We start from the raw sequence: 16,968 nt of genomic DNA, 5'->3' as shown, positions 1-16,968 counted from the left end.
AGTTGAATGCATCCCGTCGATAATCTGACGGTTATTTAATTCTTTTGCTGTGAAAAACTGATTAAACTAATCTGAAGCAGGTTGTTGACGGTTTTTAAAAAAGCAGTGAAAAATAAGCAAAGTTCCCTCTCAATTGACATCTCATACTCACAGAGGTTGAGATCATAGAGACGAAGTACTGGTCAGGCAGGATCTCTGACAAAGAACTTGCTTCACTTTCAAAATAACGTCTGTATAGCAGCGCAACATTCACCTCCCTAGACAGTGTTGACAAAATTAAGTTGAGGACCCACCCTCTGTGCAGCTTTAGTGGGCTTATGTAGACACGTGACCAGCCGCAACCAGGGTACTTTCTCGAAGGAGGAAGAGAGAGGACCCTGGGAACAAGGTCGCAGCAATGGTGGACTCATTCTTTGTTTTCGTGTTGATAGTAGGTTGTCGTTTCTCAACCTATTTCTGCGCTCATCAAGGGAATCAAACGAGCTTTTTCTAGGAGCCGCTGGGGAAAGATTTCCATATAACCACATACATTTATTATGCATGCAGAGTGATTAATTATGTATGCGCTCTATTGTTTTTGAAGAGAATAGGAACTCCCTAAGGTATTGAATATATACATTGATAATTATTACTTACTGTATGAATGAAAGAGGATTATAACATAGCGCGCGCTAGTCCTATCTAATTCCTATTGAGCCATCATGAACAAAATTTCTATGTACGCACGGCCGTGCGTATATAAGATGACGTGTGCAGTTTCAATTTAAAAGAAAGTGAAGTGTGATCATCGCAGTAAATTTTCCAATTTAAGCAACTGGAAAGAACAAGCCTGAAAAAAATCAGGGCTTCAACGGGATTCGAACCCGTGACCTCCGCGATACCGGTGCGATGCTCTACCAACTGAGCTATGAAGCCACACATTGGGAGCGAGGTCAATTAATTGAGTTCATATCTTCCCGTGAGTGAAATGATGTGAAGTATATATGAAATAATTCATATTTGAACTGCGGTAGTAGATGAAAGTGAAGTGTGATCATCGCAGTAAATTTTCCAATTTAAGCAACTGGAAAGAACAAGCCTGAAAAAAATCAGGGCTTCAACGGGATTCGAACCCGTGACCTCCGCGATACCGGTGCGATGCTCTATCAACTGAGCTATGGAGCCACACATTGGGAGCGAGGTCAATTAATTGAGTTCATATCTTCCCGTGAGTGAAATGATGTGAAGTATATATGAAATAATTCATATTTGAACTGCGGTAGTAGATGAAAGTGAAGTGTGATCATCGCAGTAAATTTTCCAATTTAAGCAACTGGAAAGAAGAAGCCTGAAAAATTAATTGACCTCGCTCCCAATGTGTGGCTTCATAGCTCAGTTGGTAGAGCATCGCACCGGTATCGCGGAGGTCACGGGTTCGAATCCCGTTGAAGCCCTGATTTTTTTCAGGCTTGTTCTTTCCAGTTGCTTAAATTGGAAAATTTACTGCGATGATCACACTTCACTTTCATCTACTACCGCAGTTCAAATATGAATTATTTCATATATACTTCACATAGTTTCAATTTAGCTGCAAAATTTCCGTCGAGTTTTTGTTTAAGCTTCGGCCATGTGAAGATTATTCTGAACAATCCAAACTCTTCTTGGAGCCTTTGACTTTTGCCAGGCTAAGATGTTTGCTTAAACGTGAGTATTTTGACTTTGTTCGTCGACATTTTTATCGAGTATTTTTGACTTTGTCTGCCTACATTTTCATTATAATTAATTCGAAGAAGCGAAGTTTTCATTGACAATTTTAGAAACCAGGTTAAGCGTTTTCGCTCAACCGTTGCTCAACTGTTTGTGGCGTGTTAGGATCCTAATGAGCTTTGTTTTTCTTCACCGTGCATTGTGAGAACTTTGTAGTCAATCACAAATAAAACATGTTTTAGCGCCCAATTTGTTGTCGCCATGTTATAAAAGAATTGGTTCATGCTCGTTTAGCTGTGCGTATATCGAGAGAAGCTAGAGAAGAAACTAGAGAAGATCAAGAAGCTAGAGTCGCACGAGTCGACAGCCGAGTGCGACTCTAACGCTTCTTTCGTGCTCTCCAAACTTCCCGCATACATCCACAACTCGATATACGCACGCTAAGCATGACCCAATTCTAAAAATTTCATTGCGCGCTGTCGCGCGTTGTCTTTTCGCTGATTCTCTTCTTCCCCTAGCTCCATTCTTCTCTCTTTTTCCTCTCCATATTACCCAGGCTCTTTTTTTAAATTTTTTTTTGTGCCCCTGCTGATCTCGAACCACTTACCTTTAGCATACCTGTCGCTTACCAGTCTCTTTCCTATACCACTACACTACGAGGTTCAGTTGAGAATTACCCCTTGGAAAATCATTTTTATTTTACTTGACTCGTTAACATTCCAAAAAATTTACATTACAATTCACTTATTCATCTGTTTAAGCATGTTTCACGCTGCACGAAAACATGAATTGGATTTTTTAATCAACTAGGTCCCTGATGAGTTTCCGGTTTCTTCGTCGTAGCGTTCACTTGAAAACTGTCCCGATGTTACAAGAGTAGGCTCACGGTATCGTTTACGTCAAGCGGTCCTTTTCACCCCGTACAAACGTCTTCGTAATCTTCTCAATTGTTGAATGCTCTACCTCTTAAGTCTACGACGTCTTAAAGACTGTTTGTCCCCGTCCTGGGCCAGTGGAGATGCCCTCCTTTACTTTATACCAGCTGTTCACGAAAGTAATACAGTCGATAGATACTGATACAGCGAACATCGAACCTGCTCGCTTTGTCAGTAGCATAGGCTCGAGAAGGATGGATACAGCAAACTTCAGGAATTTCATCGCTAGATGACTGTTCGTGTTCCCTCAGCGTTGAAAGAAACAAAAGTCAAATGAAAGGTTACAGGTTTTCGCGAATACGAGACCACACAACCGAGGTAAGGAAGTGGGTTATTGCACCGGATTTTACACAATCAAAATACTCGCCGACCTTAACAACATTTTATAGCTAACCGCAAGCAACTTTTGCTTAGGCCTAAATCACTATTTTTAAAGCATTTTTAAACTGGAGCACAGGCCTAATTCGATATTTTTTAAAACAGTTTAAGCTTGCGCTCGATTTAAAAATACGGTAAATGCGCCAAAAAAAAAAAAAAAAAAAAAAAAAAATGATATTTCGCATTTGTTTTTCCGTATTTTAAACGTAAAAATCCAAAATTCTTGTTAAGTCTTTAAGAAATCGTTTCGTTTTTCCTTTTTTCAGACTTAAGGGTTTAGGGTTTTCGGAGGTTAAACCCGCTTTTTAAGTCTAAAAGAATGCGAGAAAAACTAGTGAGACAATCTCAGATAATGCAGAGTGCAATTTTACGGCTCTGATACAGTAGTCGCATAGGTCCTTACCCATGCCGTTCTCTCCCTTGGTAGTCAACTAGGCCTTTTCCCCTTGCAGAATATGAGCAGACAAAAACTTGATAAGACGTAATCTTAACATTATGTAAGTTTAATGTTTGTATTTTCTTTCAAGGCCCAAAAATAACTTACAATTACCGTTTGTCAAGAGGGCTTTGAATTTAATTGTGATGTTTTACGCTGAGTTTCAGTCATTTTAAATTCAATAATACGCAGAAGTGGCAAATATGACAATTTTATTTTTCACTCCAATGCTGCCGAGCTATGCAACATGATACCCTTGTTTCCTCAAAAATGTGAGAAAGATATGTATCTTTTTACTTTTCCTGCTGGAGATAAATGGAATAAAGCTAAATATCTCATGAAAAATCGAAGAGGAACGATTTTGTTTTACTCCAAACGTAAATTTTCAGTTCACGAAAAACGAGAACTAATCTAATTATCAAATAGTCACGTCCAGTCACGGAATAGTTCGCTCTTATTCACGTCAACTATAACAAAGCTATCGATTAATACAATTAAGGAGCGCTTCAACGAGTAGTACTGAATGTAGAGATCGGTACTTGGTCGAAATTATATCCTACATCGGTGAGAGAGGGTTACTAAAACAGGTAACGGGGAACGGCGAACGGGGAACGGGGAACGGGAGTCTGGGAACGAGTGTACAGCGGTAACCCGCCAAAGAATACAACATGGCGGACAAATAAAAAGAAAAGGGAACAGAAATGTCAGGAAGCGTTACGGTTGTAAACGTGGGTTTCTACCGGCTGTGCCCCAGAGTCCAATATGGTACTCCGGGTTAAACAAAGCATAAAATAGCGCCTGGGCAGAAAATCGAATCGGTTTATCACATGCTTTCCCAATAGGTCAGTACAAAATACAGACTGCAAGACTGCAGACCAGGTAAAAAATGCAGACTAGGTCCAAAATGCAGACTGCAGACTGGGCACAAAACGCAGACAGAGATTAAAGACTGTTTTTTGTCTGATACGTGACAACATGTCATCTGAAAACATACCGAGTGTCACGCAGTCGCTTTTCCGCGGTCATCTTTCACCAACATTAGCATTACTGTGGAATATTCCTTGATTGTTTCTTCATATATTTTGTCTTTGACAAAGCGGCCGGGCCACAGGTTATTTATCTGCTGCTCACCTGATTTGCCAGCTGACTTGCCGATATCCGAAAGGCCGCCACGCTGCCGAATGCGAAGACAGCGGACGACCCGCGTTCAAAGGTAGTTATGTGTTATGTCACTTGGGCTTAACTTCAGAATACCCGGGCACTTTTTTGTGTCTTCTAATGCTGCTACCGCAGTACTGAGGTGGCCATAATAAGATTCAGTAGCTGATCACACGGCGGTACCGAAGTCATCGACTGTAAGGCACTGCTAACGCAGTCCCGCAGTCCCACAGTCGTTGCTGACTTTGTATTAGCGTCACGCAATATTAACATGTACTTTTCCTCTTTCTAAAAATGTCAAACCAAAATCTTCCTTTTATCTACCTTTGAGCTTCGCATATAAAAACGAAAGCCTAACAAACAGCCAAGTAGTATCAAAACAATAAAAAGTGTACGCGCATTTTCGTTTATAACCAGTTTTTCCTTTTAAAATTACTGAAGATTATAATTCTAAGTTCACACAACCATATCCAAAACAACCCTGGAAAATGCAGCATCTTTCGTGAATCACCTCGAGACACAGAAGGAAATACTCTGTCAGGTAAGCAATTGTAAACACGAAAACTTTCATTTTTCATTAATTACCTTTATTGCGCACACATTCTAATGACAGCTCGCGCACAAACTGAGAAGATATGAGTAGACTATGAAGGCTTGAAATTCTATTTTAAGAATGACTGTGGCTTGACCGATTGGGGACGTAGCTTGTGATAATACCGATTCGACTTTTTCCCCACGCTCCATTTCATGCTTTGTTGATCACATCTGCTATAACAAGAACGTGCTGGGCACATGATCAGGGGGCACAGCCGGTAAAAACTCACGTTTACAACTGTAACACTTCCTCGCATTTGCCCAAATTGTTCCCTTTTCTTTTCCTTTGTCCGCCATGTTGAATTCTCAGGTGGGTTACGCCTGTACACTCGTTCCCAGATTCCCGTTCCCCGTTCCCCGTTCCCCGTTCCCCGTTCCCCGTTCCCCGTTCCCCGTTCCCCGTTCCTAGTTTTAGTAACATCCGTGAGAGAGTAACCTCAAAGACTGATGTAATTAATTGGCGGTTTCATTAAGTGCTACGGACTTGTCTCCGGCAATATTTGCGAAGTTTTTTGGGTCACAAATTTATTAGTTTTATATCAGGGGCGGGGAGAACACTCTGCGACGCCTGGCACTTTTTTTGTGTTTGGATCGCCCAACAAAAAGTGACGTCACATCCGGTAAACGAGCGGGCTGAGCGGCAAAATAAAATTTGACTGCGACATAATCGTTCTCCCTGTAAGTAAAACAGCAATATTTCGCAATCGGCCGGATATTTCTAACCTTTTATTCGGCCATGATAAACAAAATTTTGTCTTCTTCCTCGCCATATCGTTTGTTTGAGGAACGGAACAATTATTTATTCAAAAACACGCTGTTTTGAAGGCGTGACGTTTCTTCGTCGCTGAATTCCACAGGAGTCATCGTTTGCGTGGAAATAATGAATTCTAGGTAAGTTGCCCTCAATTCAAATATCCTATTCTCTTAGGTAGGCATTACACTGAGAGAAAAGCGCAATGTCAGTTTTCTATCCGTGGGAGAACTTATTTAACAGAAGCCCATTTTTTCAAATTTACCATTGACAAACACTTGAGGGTAATGAAGAGCTGTTTATCGTATCACATTGTAAGACCCACACACATAACGGGGCGGAACTTTCTCGCCGATCGACACTCACTCAACTTCTTGTTCTTGTTTGTGACTCAAACTGGTATCTTAAATTTTCCCTTGGTAATCCCTTAATAATGGTAAACGCTTCCTTTAACATGTACATATTAAAAGCAGGCCGTGAACCCCTTAAATATAAACAAGAGGATATTTTTATGGGCGATTCAGTAATCTGGGCATCTCGTGTTTTGTTCTGTTTTTTTTGGTTTGTTTGTTTGTTTTTCAGTTATAGTGTAATTTATTTTTCTGTTTCAACAGTGTTAAATGTCAGCGACACTATAAAGTTTCAATACACCCCCCTCCCCAATCCTATGAGGTCAAGCATGCACCTTTAATTTCTTCGATTCTTTTCATTTGCCTTGTTTACAGACCAAGTTCCCTATCTTTTAATCCGTAACTATCATATGTATTGGCAACTTATTTTGAAAGGTTACTTAGACATTTTGCCCTATTTTCAGTCTGCTTTCTCTATATAATAGACATTTCGGTGCCAGGGAATGAGAGAACACTAGCAATTCTGACAACTCTCTCTCATAGAGTTCAATTATTTTGATTCATCACTCTTTCAATGTGCGATCTTAAGCCCCAACACCCAGCCATAAAAGGAAGTCTGGGAACAGGTAATAGCAACAATGACATTGCCAGGCTGGAGAATTTTACAAGCTAATGAAGTCATGTCTGAAAATGATGAGTGACCATGGTGCGGTGGAACTGAACAACCAGAATTTGAGTGACATTGTTAGTGTTAGTGTTGTAAACATGATTGCTAGTTAGTAGTGTCTGTGAATTTGGACCAGACCAGAGAAGAAAAGGTTCCATACTAGAAGTTGACTGAGAGCAACAAGTTTGTACTCACAAACTGAACAAGCTGCCTGATCAGACTAGTCTTAAAGCCAGCTTCATCACTACTTACTAAGAGTTCCTGACTTGGGAGGACTCCCTGTAATGACATATATGGGGAGGCTCTGCTCAAAAGTTTTCAGGCTCCAGGTATAACTATTAAAGGGTAATGAATTTCTGACAAGTTGAATTCAGGTCTATGAAAGGGTAGGGAAATCTGTCTTTTAGGTATTTCCCTTTTTCTTGTTCTAAAATGTTATTGGTAATCTCTCATTTACTCTACTGAGCCAGAATAAGGGGATTCTGTTATATTGTTCAAAAAGACATTTTAGAACTTCTTTCTAAGCTGGGTTTAGAAAAGGGATGCAGTATTCTTAAATAGGCTTGTAAAGGGGTACCCTTTTACAATGAATTGTCTACAAAAGAGGCACCTCTTCTGTCAAAATGGTACTAATGTATACAAAGGGTAAGGGGTTGGACCTTGAGATGGAGCTTCCCTATTTAAAACCATGTACAATACCCCCTTCCTCCCCCTCCTTGTGTAACAAGGATGTTGAATTTGTTTTGTGGAAAAAGGCAATTGAAAAACAAAACAGTGCCAAGGGATTGAGTGATTATCAAAGTAAATTCCCATTTGTATTTTGAATTAAAATGGGCATAACTTTATCCACAACAGTATAAAATAATGACCATACTTTGCAGGTTCATAGGGAGACTCAACCTGATAATGAAAACATAACTTTTATTTTTGCCCCCTCCTTTGTACCTTGTGATATTTTAAGGGAAATTCTCAAAATGTCCCCACCCAAAGAAAATAAAAGATATAAATAAAAATCACTTTTTTATCTTGAAAATGATCTCTGAGATAAAAACGTCCATTTTATGGCTAGTTATTATCTTACAATGTGTTGTGAAGAAACTGCTTATAGGAAAATACAAAAGTTCAGCAAAAAAAATGAACAGAAAAAAAAAAAAAAACTTTTTTCAGAGGAGTTCCTATATTCTTCAACTTACATGTAGGGTAGTAGAATTTGTTTTTACACTTTCACACTGAAGAAAACACCACAGAAATGAGAATTATTGTTACTGTGTCTGAGCTGCATATTTTTTAAATGGCAGCATTTCCCATAGAATTTCTACATTATATTCTTGCCAGTACGACAGCATGCCAAATATATTTTGGAGAGAGGAGTACTTACAAAATTAATGCAAACTGGTGTAGTTTAATTTTCCATTTAATTTTTGTAAACCTCTTACAGAATGCAACTTTTGGTTAGGTTGCACTTCACTGTCAAGGAAGAAATCCCACCAAGGTGGCTTTCTATCTTTATTATGATTTCCATTATCAGTAAAAAAAATCACACTTGGACAGGTCTCTTGTGGGTATTTGCTCATTTACCACCTATAAAAAAAACAAGATACAATGTATAACTTTTACCTGTGCTGTAAATTTTTCAAATCAGTTTGTTTTCACTTTCAGAGTTGTTTTTAAAAAGGATCACAAGCACACCACCCACCCCTCAGTCCCTATTCCTACCCTACAACAGTACAGCCAGGATCCCATATCAACCCCCAACATAACTTACCATAATACTCCTATACTACAATACAATCTTTTTGTATTTTGTACAGACAGACCTAGATTCAAACATCAGATCTCTGACTTTTTGGTCCACTTCATCTCCACTAGGCCATGAGAGCAATCATTGCAAATTTCCTTATATTTGTTGGTCTAATTTATTGTTGCTCTCAGATTCCCCCTAATCCCCTTTGATAAAATTAACTTGGTTTAACAAAATTACTGGTTTAAACAAATTAAAGCAGGTAGAAATTGAGCCATAAAATTACTATAATTTTAGTTTGAGGATATTGAAATATAACTTTACTATTAATATCCACATGTGCTATTGTAAAGACAGTGTAACTACTTAAATTGACCTTCATTGTCAGAGACAAAAACCTAAAAACATCTAAACACAGGTCAGTGAGGATATTGCCAGTTTTGCTTTTGCCAACAACCACTCTGCCTCAAAAATATAGAAGATAATGACAATAATAACAAAACCAACTTCTGTCAAGTCAATAACCACACCAAATTCCCCTCCAAATTCTTTTCGACACCTTACAGTAAAATTTTGCCAACAGCATAAATTCAACTCAATGCTTTAAAATGCTTCTATCATTAAAGTTTTACCCCTTGAGTCAGAATTTTCAGGTGTATCACATAGAATTCCACCAAAGATTTAAAATGCAGTTTACCTTTTGCAAATATGTGCAACAGTTCCAGAGATATTTCAGTTTGAAAAATATAAATATGCAAATGAGGTGACTGATGTTGTCATACACTCAACCCAATATTACATCAGGTTGATAGGCTTATAGTTAAAACTACAGGAAACATACCTATGGCTATAAAAATTATATACAGCCTGTATTTTCCCATGACAACTCACTCTTTTCCAGTCCCCTCTAACATGATTTCACTAATTCAGTGATTTTCAGCTTGAAAAATGTTAAACGAGGCTACAACTTCAACCTTGCATATTAATATGCTTCCTGGATCGTGCTGATGAGGCACCATTGGCAAATATCAAAATGGAAAGCCAAAGGTGGTCAGAAAAGCCTATATCAGGGAACGTTGAAACCCAGTATGTTGCCATGGTAACAAAGCTGTTATGCTCATATTATGGAGGACATCTGCAAATTTCATCATAATAGCACTTTAAGCACTGTCCCAAAATAATAGCATTGAAGATAGTGAAGAGGATAATCGATTGGAAAAAAATAGATTTTGCTGACCTTGTGTCAGATACCAAGTCAGTTGCAGGTTCTTCTCCTTCCCACCAATTTTGAGTTGGACAGAATGAAGTCACATGAACACAGCCTGGCTGCCAAGACAGTTGCAAAATGGTGGCCTCCGAAGTTGCTTCTTAATTCCGAGATGAAGTTCTTAAGGATAGCAGGCACTTCAGAGGCTGAACCTTTGGTGAGTGGAAAAGCTGAATATTCACTTGCTTAATGAGTGAAAACAAAAAAAGTAAGCTTTTTGGAGTGACCTTCTCCCTTTAACTAAAAACATGTGAGTGAAATGCAACAAAATGTATATTAAACCTGGGCCAGTTCAGTATGATTTATTACAAAATTTAAATTAGCCACAAAAAAATTGTTAGCAACTGATATTACTTTGTGAAGGCTTCTGGAAGGGTTATACTTTAATAAAATAACTGGCAGCAAGTACTATTTTGGTTTACCAAAGCAAGACTCTTGTTACTGCTTAAGGAAACTGTGTTTGATACAGTAGGTGTCAAAATATTATGGCTTTGATGCCATGACAATGGAGATATCAGCCTTGGTAATTTCAGGGATAGGGGATAACCAATCTCCAAATAATAGAGTTACGGGACTTCACTATCAAAGTAATGCCTGATCTCCTAAAATGTACGATCCAGAATTTTGTTTTGTGGGTAATAGCTCAAATTCATTTTCTACTCTATGAGGTACAAATATTCTAAAAACAACCAACACTGACAATTTTAAATTACAGTGGAACTCTGTTAATGTGGTTGCCAATGGGCCACAAAAATCTGACCACATTAACAGTGTCGTTATAGGGGTTCTTTAAATAAGAAAATGACCGACTGACTGAGCTTTTGTTCAAGCCAGAATAAAGTGGCCATAATAACAAGGTGGTTATGTGAATGGGGTGGCCATAAGGTTCCACTGTAGTGATGAACATATAAGATGATCCTCTCAAACACCTACCCACAAGGATTTTGGAAAGTATAGTTTGGATAATCAGTTGGACAACACACAAATTGGGCCCAGAGCTAACTAGAGATATTCCATTTTATATCCACACCCCCTCCCCCAAGCCACACTCACTAAATAAGTCAATATTTACCACCAAACAGAAAAGATAAAAGTGCAGAAATAACTTTTTCATAGCCCTGTCTAAAGCTCATGTCAACAGAGGAAGAGGGAGTGTGGAAATAAAATAGAATGGCCTTAGGGCCCATTTATAGAAGGGCCCATTTATATGGTCTTGGGTACCCAAGACAACCCTTCTCCTGTGTTCCCCTGGCCAAGCTAACTTTTCACTTATTTCTTTGAAAATTCAACCAACCGTTTACATTTAGGATCACGAACCTGTCTCACCTGTGAGACAACAGGGGTGGGCAAGTTGTCTAGCCTTGGCTCATGTCACGCCTTGGCACCCTGACAGGCAGGACAACTTTTCTTTATATAAACACTTTGGCTTGGCTAACCGGGACAACTCTTGGCATGGCGAGTGTCACATGATGCCTAGATTTAGAATTTAAAGCAGAAATATCAATTTACAAAGAAGAGAAAATTAACTCAGCAAAACCCACTGTGATTGAATGACTGAGGGAACTCAAACAAAGAGGGATATTGCAAATTTGATTATTCAATAAGGGTTATGAAGAGTCATGCAGGGTCAAATTCAGCTGAATGCTTGGGGAAATTAATGGCAAACAATCACTTTAAGATCAAACCAAGCTAGAATTCTCAGCTCACCCACAATGGAGCAATCACAACTGACCTTTGTGAATTAATTGATGCATGTGTTTGAGACAGTCATTTTTCATCCTTTCTTTCCAAGATGGAAGGTAGATGCCATTTAAACATTGATCAAGTAATGAAGGGGCCCATTGCTACAGAGCTACATTGTATCCCCACCAGATTAACAGAAGATGAGGTGTTGTAAACAGATCTTTGGAAGAACTAAAAAAGCTGTGAAAACAATCACCAGTGGCCTGTGTTCCCACAGCATCTCTTGTTGAGTCAATTTGATATATAGAACATAACTTTAAAATCTCAAAATAGTCAAATTAACTAATTATGACTACAAGTATGAGAATTGTTGATAAATTTGTATCATTGCACCTAAGTATGAAGTTTGATAAAGAAACAATGGTAAATCATGGTTTGAAGAAATTTAATTGCAATTCTACTCAACAATATTATTGAATTGCTAGCTTAAGATTCCCATCAGGTCATAATACAGTTGATAGAGCCTGAAACTATCACCTTAAAGAATTCTTGACCTTATAGTATTGTTGAATAGAAACACAGAAGATGTCCTCTATTTTATTATTAATCAAAACTAAAACAAATTCTCGAACATGATTGACTATCAGCAGCCCGATTTGAACATTAATTGGACAGTGTACACGTCATGCTTGTAATTGGACAGTACGCGTCATTTTGCGCGTGCTGTTGCGGTGCACTTTTTTGAGTAAACTGTTGTGTTTTTCAGCATTCATAACAATGTTTTAAAATTGTTCAGCACTCAATCGATGGTTTGTTTGTTTCTCGAATTTTGTCATAGTTGTGATTAATTGGTAACAGGACATTGTGTCATCCAATTCAGTCTGTAATCATACTCGTGATTAACAAATCGGACTCCCGCTTCACGGTCGTCCGATTTTGTTAATCACTCGTATGATTACAGACCGAATATGACTCCACTCAGTCCTATTACCATTATTAATAGATAATAATTTACAGCTTAATATGGAGGCCCGTTCTGGTCGAAATTGTAGTAATAAAATTGCCCCACAAGTCAGTTTTTTCAGTCATTGTTTTACTTTTTATGAGCTTGCTGTGTATTTTCATCGGCAGTACAAATTTCTTTTTTGAGGTGATTGCTTATTTTTTTTAGCAGCCTGAATTATTTTAATTTAGTCAGGTTACATTTTTGGTGGGTACTACGAATGAATTTTTTCACTCGTACTGCAAATTATTTTTGACTGGTACTGCGAATTATTTTTTACTTGTGGTACTGAGAATTATTTTTTCATTGGCGCTGACAATTATTTTTCAAGGTATCGTGAATTTATTATTTGGCCTACAATACATTGTGGACTTGTGATTTGAGGGGGACTGGCTCGAGTACTTTCCCGCTCGATTTCTTCGTGCCATCTTTAAGGTTTCATCTTTTGATTGTATGGAAAATATTTGGAGATGGATAAATCTGTTCAACGGCAGATACGCGAGATAGCCAATAATGCTATAACAGAAATCAGTCGAATTTCTCAGCTAGTGAACTCCACTCACACTGCGGCAGCAAGTAATCAGCGAAGTTCTTCCTCTTCGAGTCCATTATCATCTGGTTCTGCTTCTAGTGCCCTTCCGTCAGGATCAGAATCGGGATCTTCTTCTAGAAGTTAAGGAAGTTTGGTAAGTGAACTGCACCGAAGATTCTGAGTATGCAAGGAACAACTCATCGTAGTTCTGCTCCTACTTCGAGCGGTAGAGGCCGCTCTAATTCGACACAAAGGGTTGGCCGTCCATCGAATGAGTTGGCCATCAAAGACATTATTATTGTGGGTTTACAGTGTGAAAAAACACCAACAACTCGCCAGGAAAAGGTCAGTCTCCAGCGTAGAAATCGTGTTATAAGTGGAGTTACAATTGACAAAGGGTGGAATGAAAAAACCCTTTACAATAAAGTGAAAGCACAGTTTCCAGAGGAATGCAAATACATTGAGTTCGAATTCGTGAAGAATATCTCTGGAGTGCTAGTGAAACTGACATTGGCTTCAGGCGTGAGGATCAATGGAAACATTTTGCTGAAGAGCATTGCCTCTACAGGTGCTGTGTATGTGCGTTTACTGGTCGAAGATGACCCTGATGAGGTGGACAGTGGTATTCAAAGGAGTATGGATGATTTCATGTCAGAAGTAAATTAAGAGAGCATCATTGTACAAGATGAGGTGCAATCTATGAACTGTGAAGGGCCAAATACAAGTAGACATAAGGAAGAGGAACATGCAGAGGAACATGCAGAGGAACAGGCACATGCAGTCGAATCTGCAGATGATGAAGAGCAAGATAGTGGAGAACAACATGCAGCCATAACTGTAGATGATCAAGAGGGAGGCAATGGAGAACATGTAGTACAACCTGCGGCTAATAAGGAACAACCTGTAGATAATGGAGAGCCTCTCAGTGAGGCTGACTATTTGAGAATCATTGATAACATTACTGTCAATATTATTGATGAATGTAAGGGATTTCAAAATCCAGTTGCCATCCTGAAGAAAGCCCAAGAACACATTTTAGATGGAAGGCAGTTGGACATAGTTGACCCCTCAACAGAACTAAAAGGAAAGACCAACTTTATAATAATAGATAGGGACCATGTTTTCCAAGATGCATTAGCTGAAGTAGCATTAATTGACAACTTAAGGCTGCCACTTAAGGTAAATTTTATGGGAGAGGGAGCTCAGGACTTGGGGGGACCTAGAAAAGAGTTTTTCAGGTTAGTTCTCAAAGAAATCAAAGAAAAATTGTTTGACAGTGGACTCATCGAGGACTTTGCAGAACGTTACTATACATCTGGTATAATAATGGGATTAAGTGTTCTACAAAATGGGAAAATTCCCAGCTTTCTGTCTGAGGAACAACTTCAAGAACTTATTGATGATTCATCTGAGCATTCCCCCTGCATTGTCAACCTACGAAATGGTTTACGTAAAGTTGGAGTCCTGCAACTGATGGTAAAGCTTCCTTTTTTTTATACCTTTTCAGGCCCTCTTCTAGTAAACTCAATGTGAGGAATCTTGTCCATTTGTTGGAACCAAAGTTTGCAGAGGAGGGTTCCAATACTAAGAGGTATGAAAAAGAAGTACATGCCGCATTTTACAAATACGTGAAAGAAGTTGCTTCAGGGAGAAGGGTTACTGGATCCACCACCCTAACCCTTAATCACATTTTGCAATTTGTTTGTGGCGCAGATGAGGAGCCAGCATTGGGGTTTTCCATTTCCCCGCAGATCAGATTTGTATCCAGCAGTGGGAGCTTCCTCCCTACTTCAAGCACTTGCACTAATACGTTGCATCTCCCATCTCCAAGCAGCACAGTCAGTCTTCCTTCAGATGACATACTCTTTAATCTGTATGACTATGCTTTTGGTAGCACATACTTTGGAATTATTTAATTAACAGATTCCAATAATGTTATTGTAGAGTTAAGCATTATTTTATCTGTTACCAAAGGGCTCTTTTCAGAAATGAGGATTACAAGTTTGAATTGAAACTTATGCTTTGTCAAGAGTTAATTTATAGAAAGGTGACAGTTTGTTTTGAAGGTTTTTACATTACAACAACTTGAACCTTGAAGTCAAGTTCGACTGAAAGAAATCTGTCCCTTGAACATGATGTTGTTAATCACAAATGTTTCAGTGGCCATGTTAAACAATGATAATATTCATGACACCAGGCCATGTTGAGTTTGAACAGTTTTCAGTTAACTGGCAGAAAAAGGTTTTCAATCTAGGATATTCCTCATTCTTGGGTTTCCATTTCAACAACTTAGCTTTTGCAACTGGTTGGGTTTAGTAATGGTGCTTTGCATCAGTTTTGTATGTATTCAAGTGAGATCTCTAAATTGTGTTTTCTCCAGCCTTATTGATACATGTACCTCAATACTTTAGTGACAGCTATGGGAAGAGGTAGCAAAAGTTTACTTTCATTAACCTGGTATTTGTTACTTAACTTTGTCATTACTTTCCTTTAATAAAATGTTTATGTTATCAACCCAAGTATCATTTTTCTCTTTTTTCAGGGAAATTCTTTATATGGGAGAAATACCCACTCTTAGTACAGGGAATAGGCTATAGAACTCAGGCTGATGAACTGTAAAATGTATTCCTGAATGGTTTCAATTCTCGTATTCTGATGGTGTTCACTACTTTAGTTCATTGGTGTGGGTTTTTTTTGTGGCAAACAAACAAACAAAAGAATCAGTGAGAAAGAAGATAAAAGAGGCAACTGTGTAACAACTTATCCAGGTCATTACCACTCTTAATGTTAATGAAAAATGAAAGTGGGAGCTATTGAGTGCACTTTGAATGAAGAACTACAGACCTGTCATTAGAAAACATGGAATGGTGACTGTAAAATGGGTACAAAAGCCAAGTTGTTTTGAGGGGAGGTGGAGGGTGTGGGTGTGGGTGTTAACAAGATGATTTTTTAATCTTTCAAAGTAGGTTTTCTATTGTGACTCTTATACATCTGACTTCTCCCTCTGTTCATCATGGGATACAATTTTGCAAAGTGTCCCAAGGACACAAAATGACTGTTTTGTAATAACCTGACTCAGTGCACTTAGGGTAATGCACTTTACCTCCTCTAAGGTCTAGTCAAAATCTAGGTTGAGTTCAAATCTTTCCTCCAAAAAGCAGTAACAAATGGAGTTTTTTATTATTTGACACAGAAATCCTAGTTTTCAAAATTGCAAGCAGACATAAAAGCTCACATCAACAGGGTTTTCCATCAGTGACTTCTATTCTTAAGTTTCTTCCTCGTTGAAAAGGAATAATGTCATGAGCTCGACACTGTTAAGGTAATTGTTCCGACCTTGATTATGGTCATTTTGAAAGGGATCTGGCAGTTGCATCCTTTGCTCTTCTGTGAGCACAAAGGTTGGTGGATCAATGTGTACCTGGTAGTCTTCATCGCTCACTGTAACTGATTCATCAGGGTCAACACCATACTGTTCCATTTCATCTAAAGTAAGTGCAGTGTGTTGAGAATTCATGTTTTGCAGCATGCCACTCGTCCACAGCTGGAGAGGAGACATATTATGCTTTGTTGACACTGGCCTTTGATTCATTTGATCAACAAATTCTTCAAGAGATTTATTGATTTTTGGTAAGTATATGTAATGAAGACAAAACAGATGCAGTTCATTTAAAGGGTCAAGAATACCAGTTTTTTCCATTTCGTCAAATAACTTTACATAAAAACACAGGACGCCAGCATAAACATCCCTGTGAGCTCTTTCTACCCGGCAATTGTGAACAGATGA

The 16,968-nt window shown here is 38.6% G+C and overlaps 1 protein-coding gene, 1 long non-coding RNA gene and 1 pseudogene across 2 annotated transcripts; all 3 read left to right on the top strand.

Annotated features, from left to right (window-relative positions):
- Positions 1-6,046: 6,046 nt before the first annotated feature.
- On the top strand, positions 6,047-7,645 carry LOC145483631 (uncharacterized). The gene is made up of 2 exons (XR_014048945.1): positions 6,047-7,063; positions 7,107-7,645. It is a non-coding gene; the product is annotated as an uncharacterized LOC145483631 (long non-coding RNA).
- Positions 7,646-13,364: 5,719 nt separating this feature from the next.
- LOC145485598 (uncharacterized) lies at positions 13,365-14,359 on the top strand. The gene is made up of 3 exons (XM_081464240.1): positions 13,365-13,842; positions 13,894-14,300; positions 14,348-14,359. Exons 1-3 carry the CDS (start codon positions 13,365-13,367, stop codon positions 14,357-14,359), a joined length of 897 nt encoding a protein of 298 aa, XP_081320366.1.
- Positions 14,360-14,366: 7 nt separating this feature from the next.
- Positions 14,367-15,097, top strand: LOC145484184 (uncharacterized; annotated as a pseudogene).
- The last annotated feature ends 1,871 nt before the right edge of the window (positions 15,098-16,968 follow it).

The sequence above is a fragment of the Orbicella franksi genome, chromosome 4 (genome assembly GCF_964199315.1).
Source record: "Orbicella franksi chromosome 4, jaOrbFran1.1, whole genome shotgun sequence".
Classification (NCBI taxonomy): Eukaryota; Metazoa; Cnidaria; class Anthozoa; order Scleractinia; family Merulinidae; genus Orbicella; species Orbicella franksi.
Note: the sequence above shows the minus strand (reverse complement) of the source record. Positions and strands in the feature narration are given on the sequence as shown.

Coding starts and splice junctions, on each gene's coding strand:
- LOC145485598 (XM_081464240.1), top strand. CDS start 13,365: ATGCAAGGAACAACTCATCGTAGTTCTGCTCCTACTTCGAGCGGTAGA. Junction 13,843..13,893: donor TGATTTCATGTCAGAAGTAA/ATTAAGAGAGCA, acceptor TGAACTGTGAAG/GGCCAAATACAAGTAGACAT.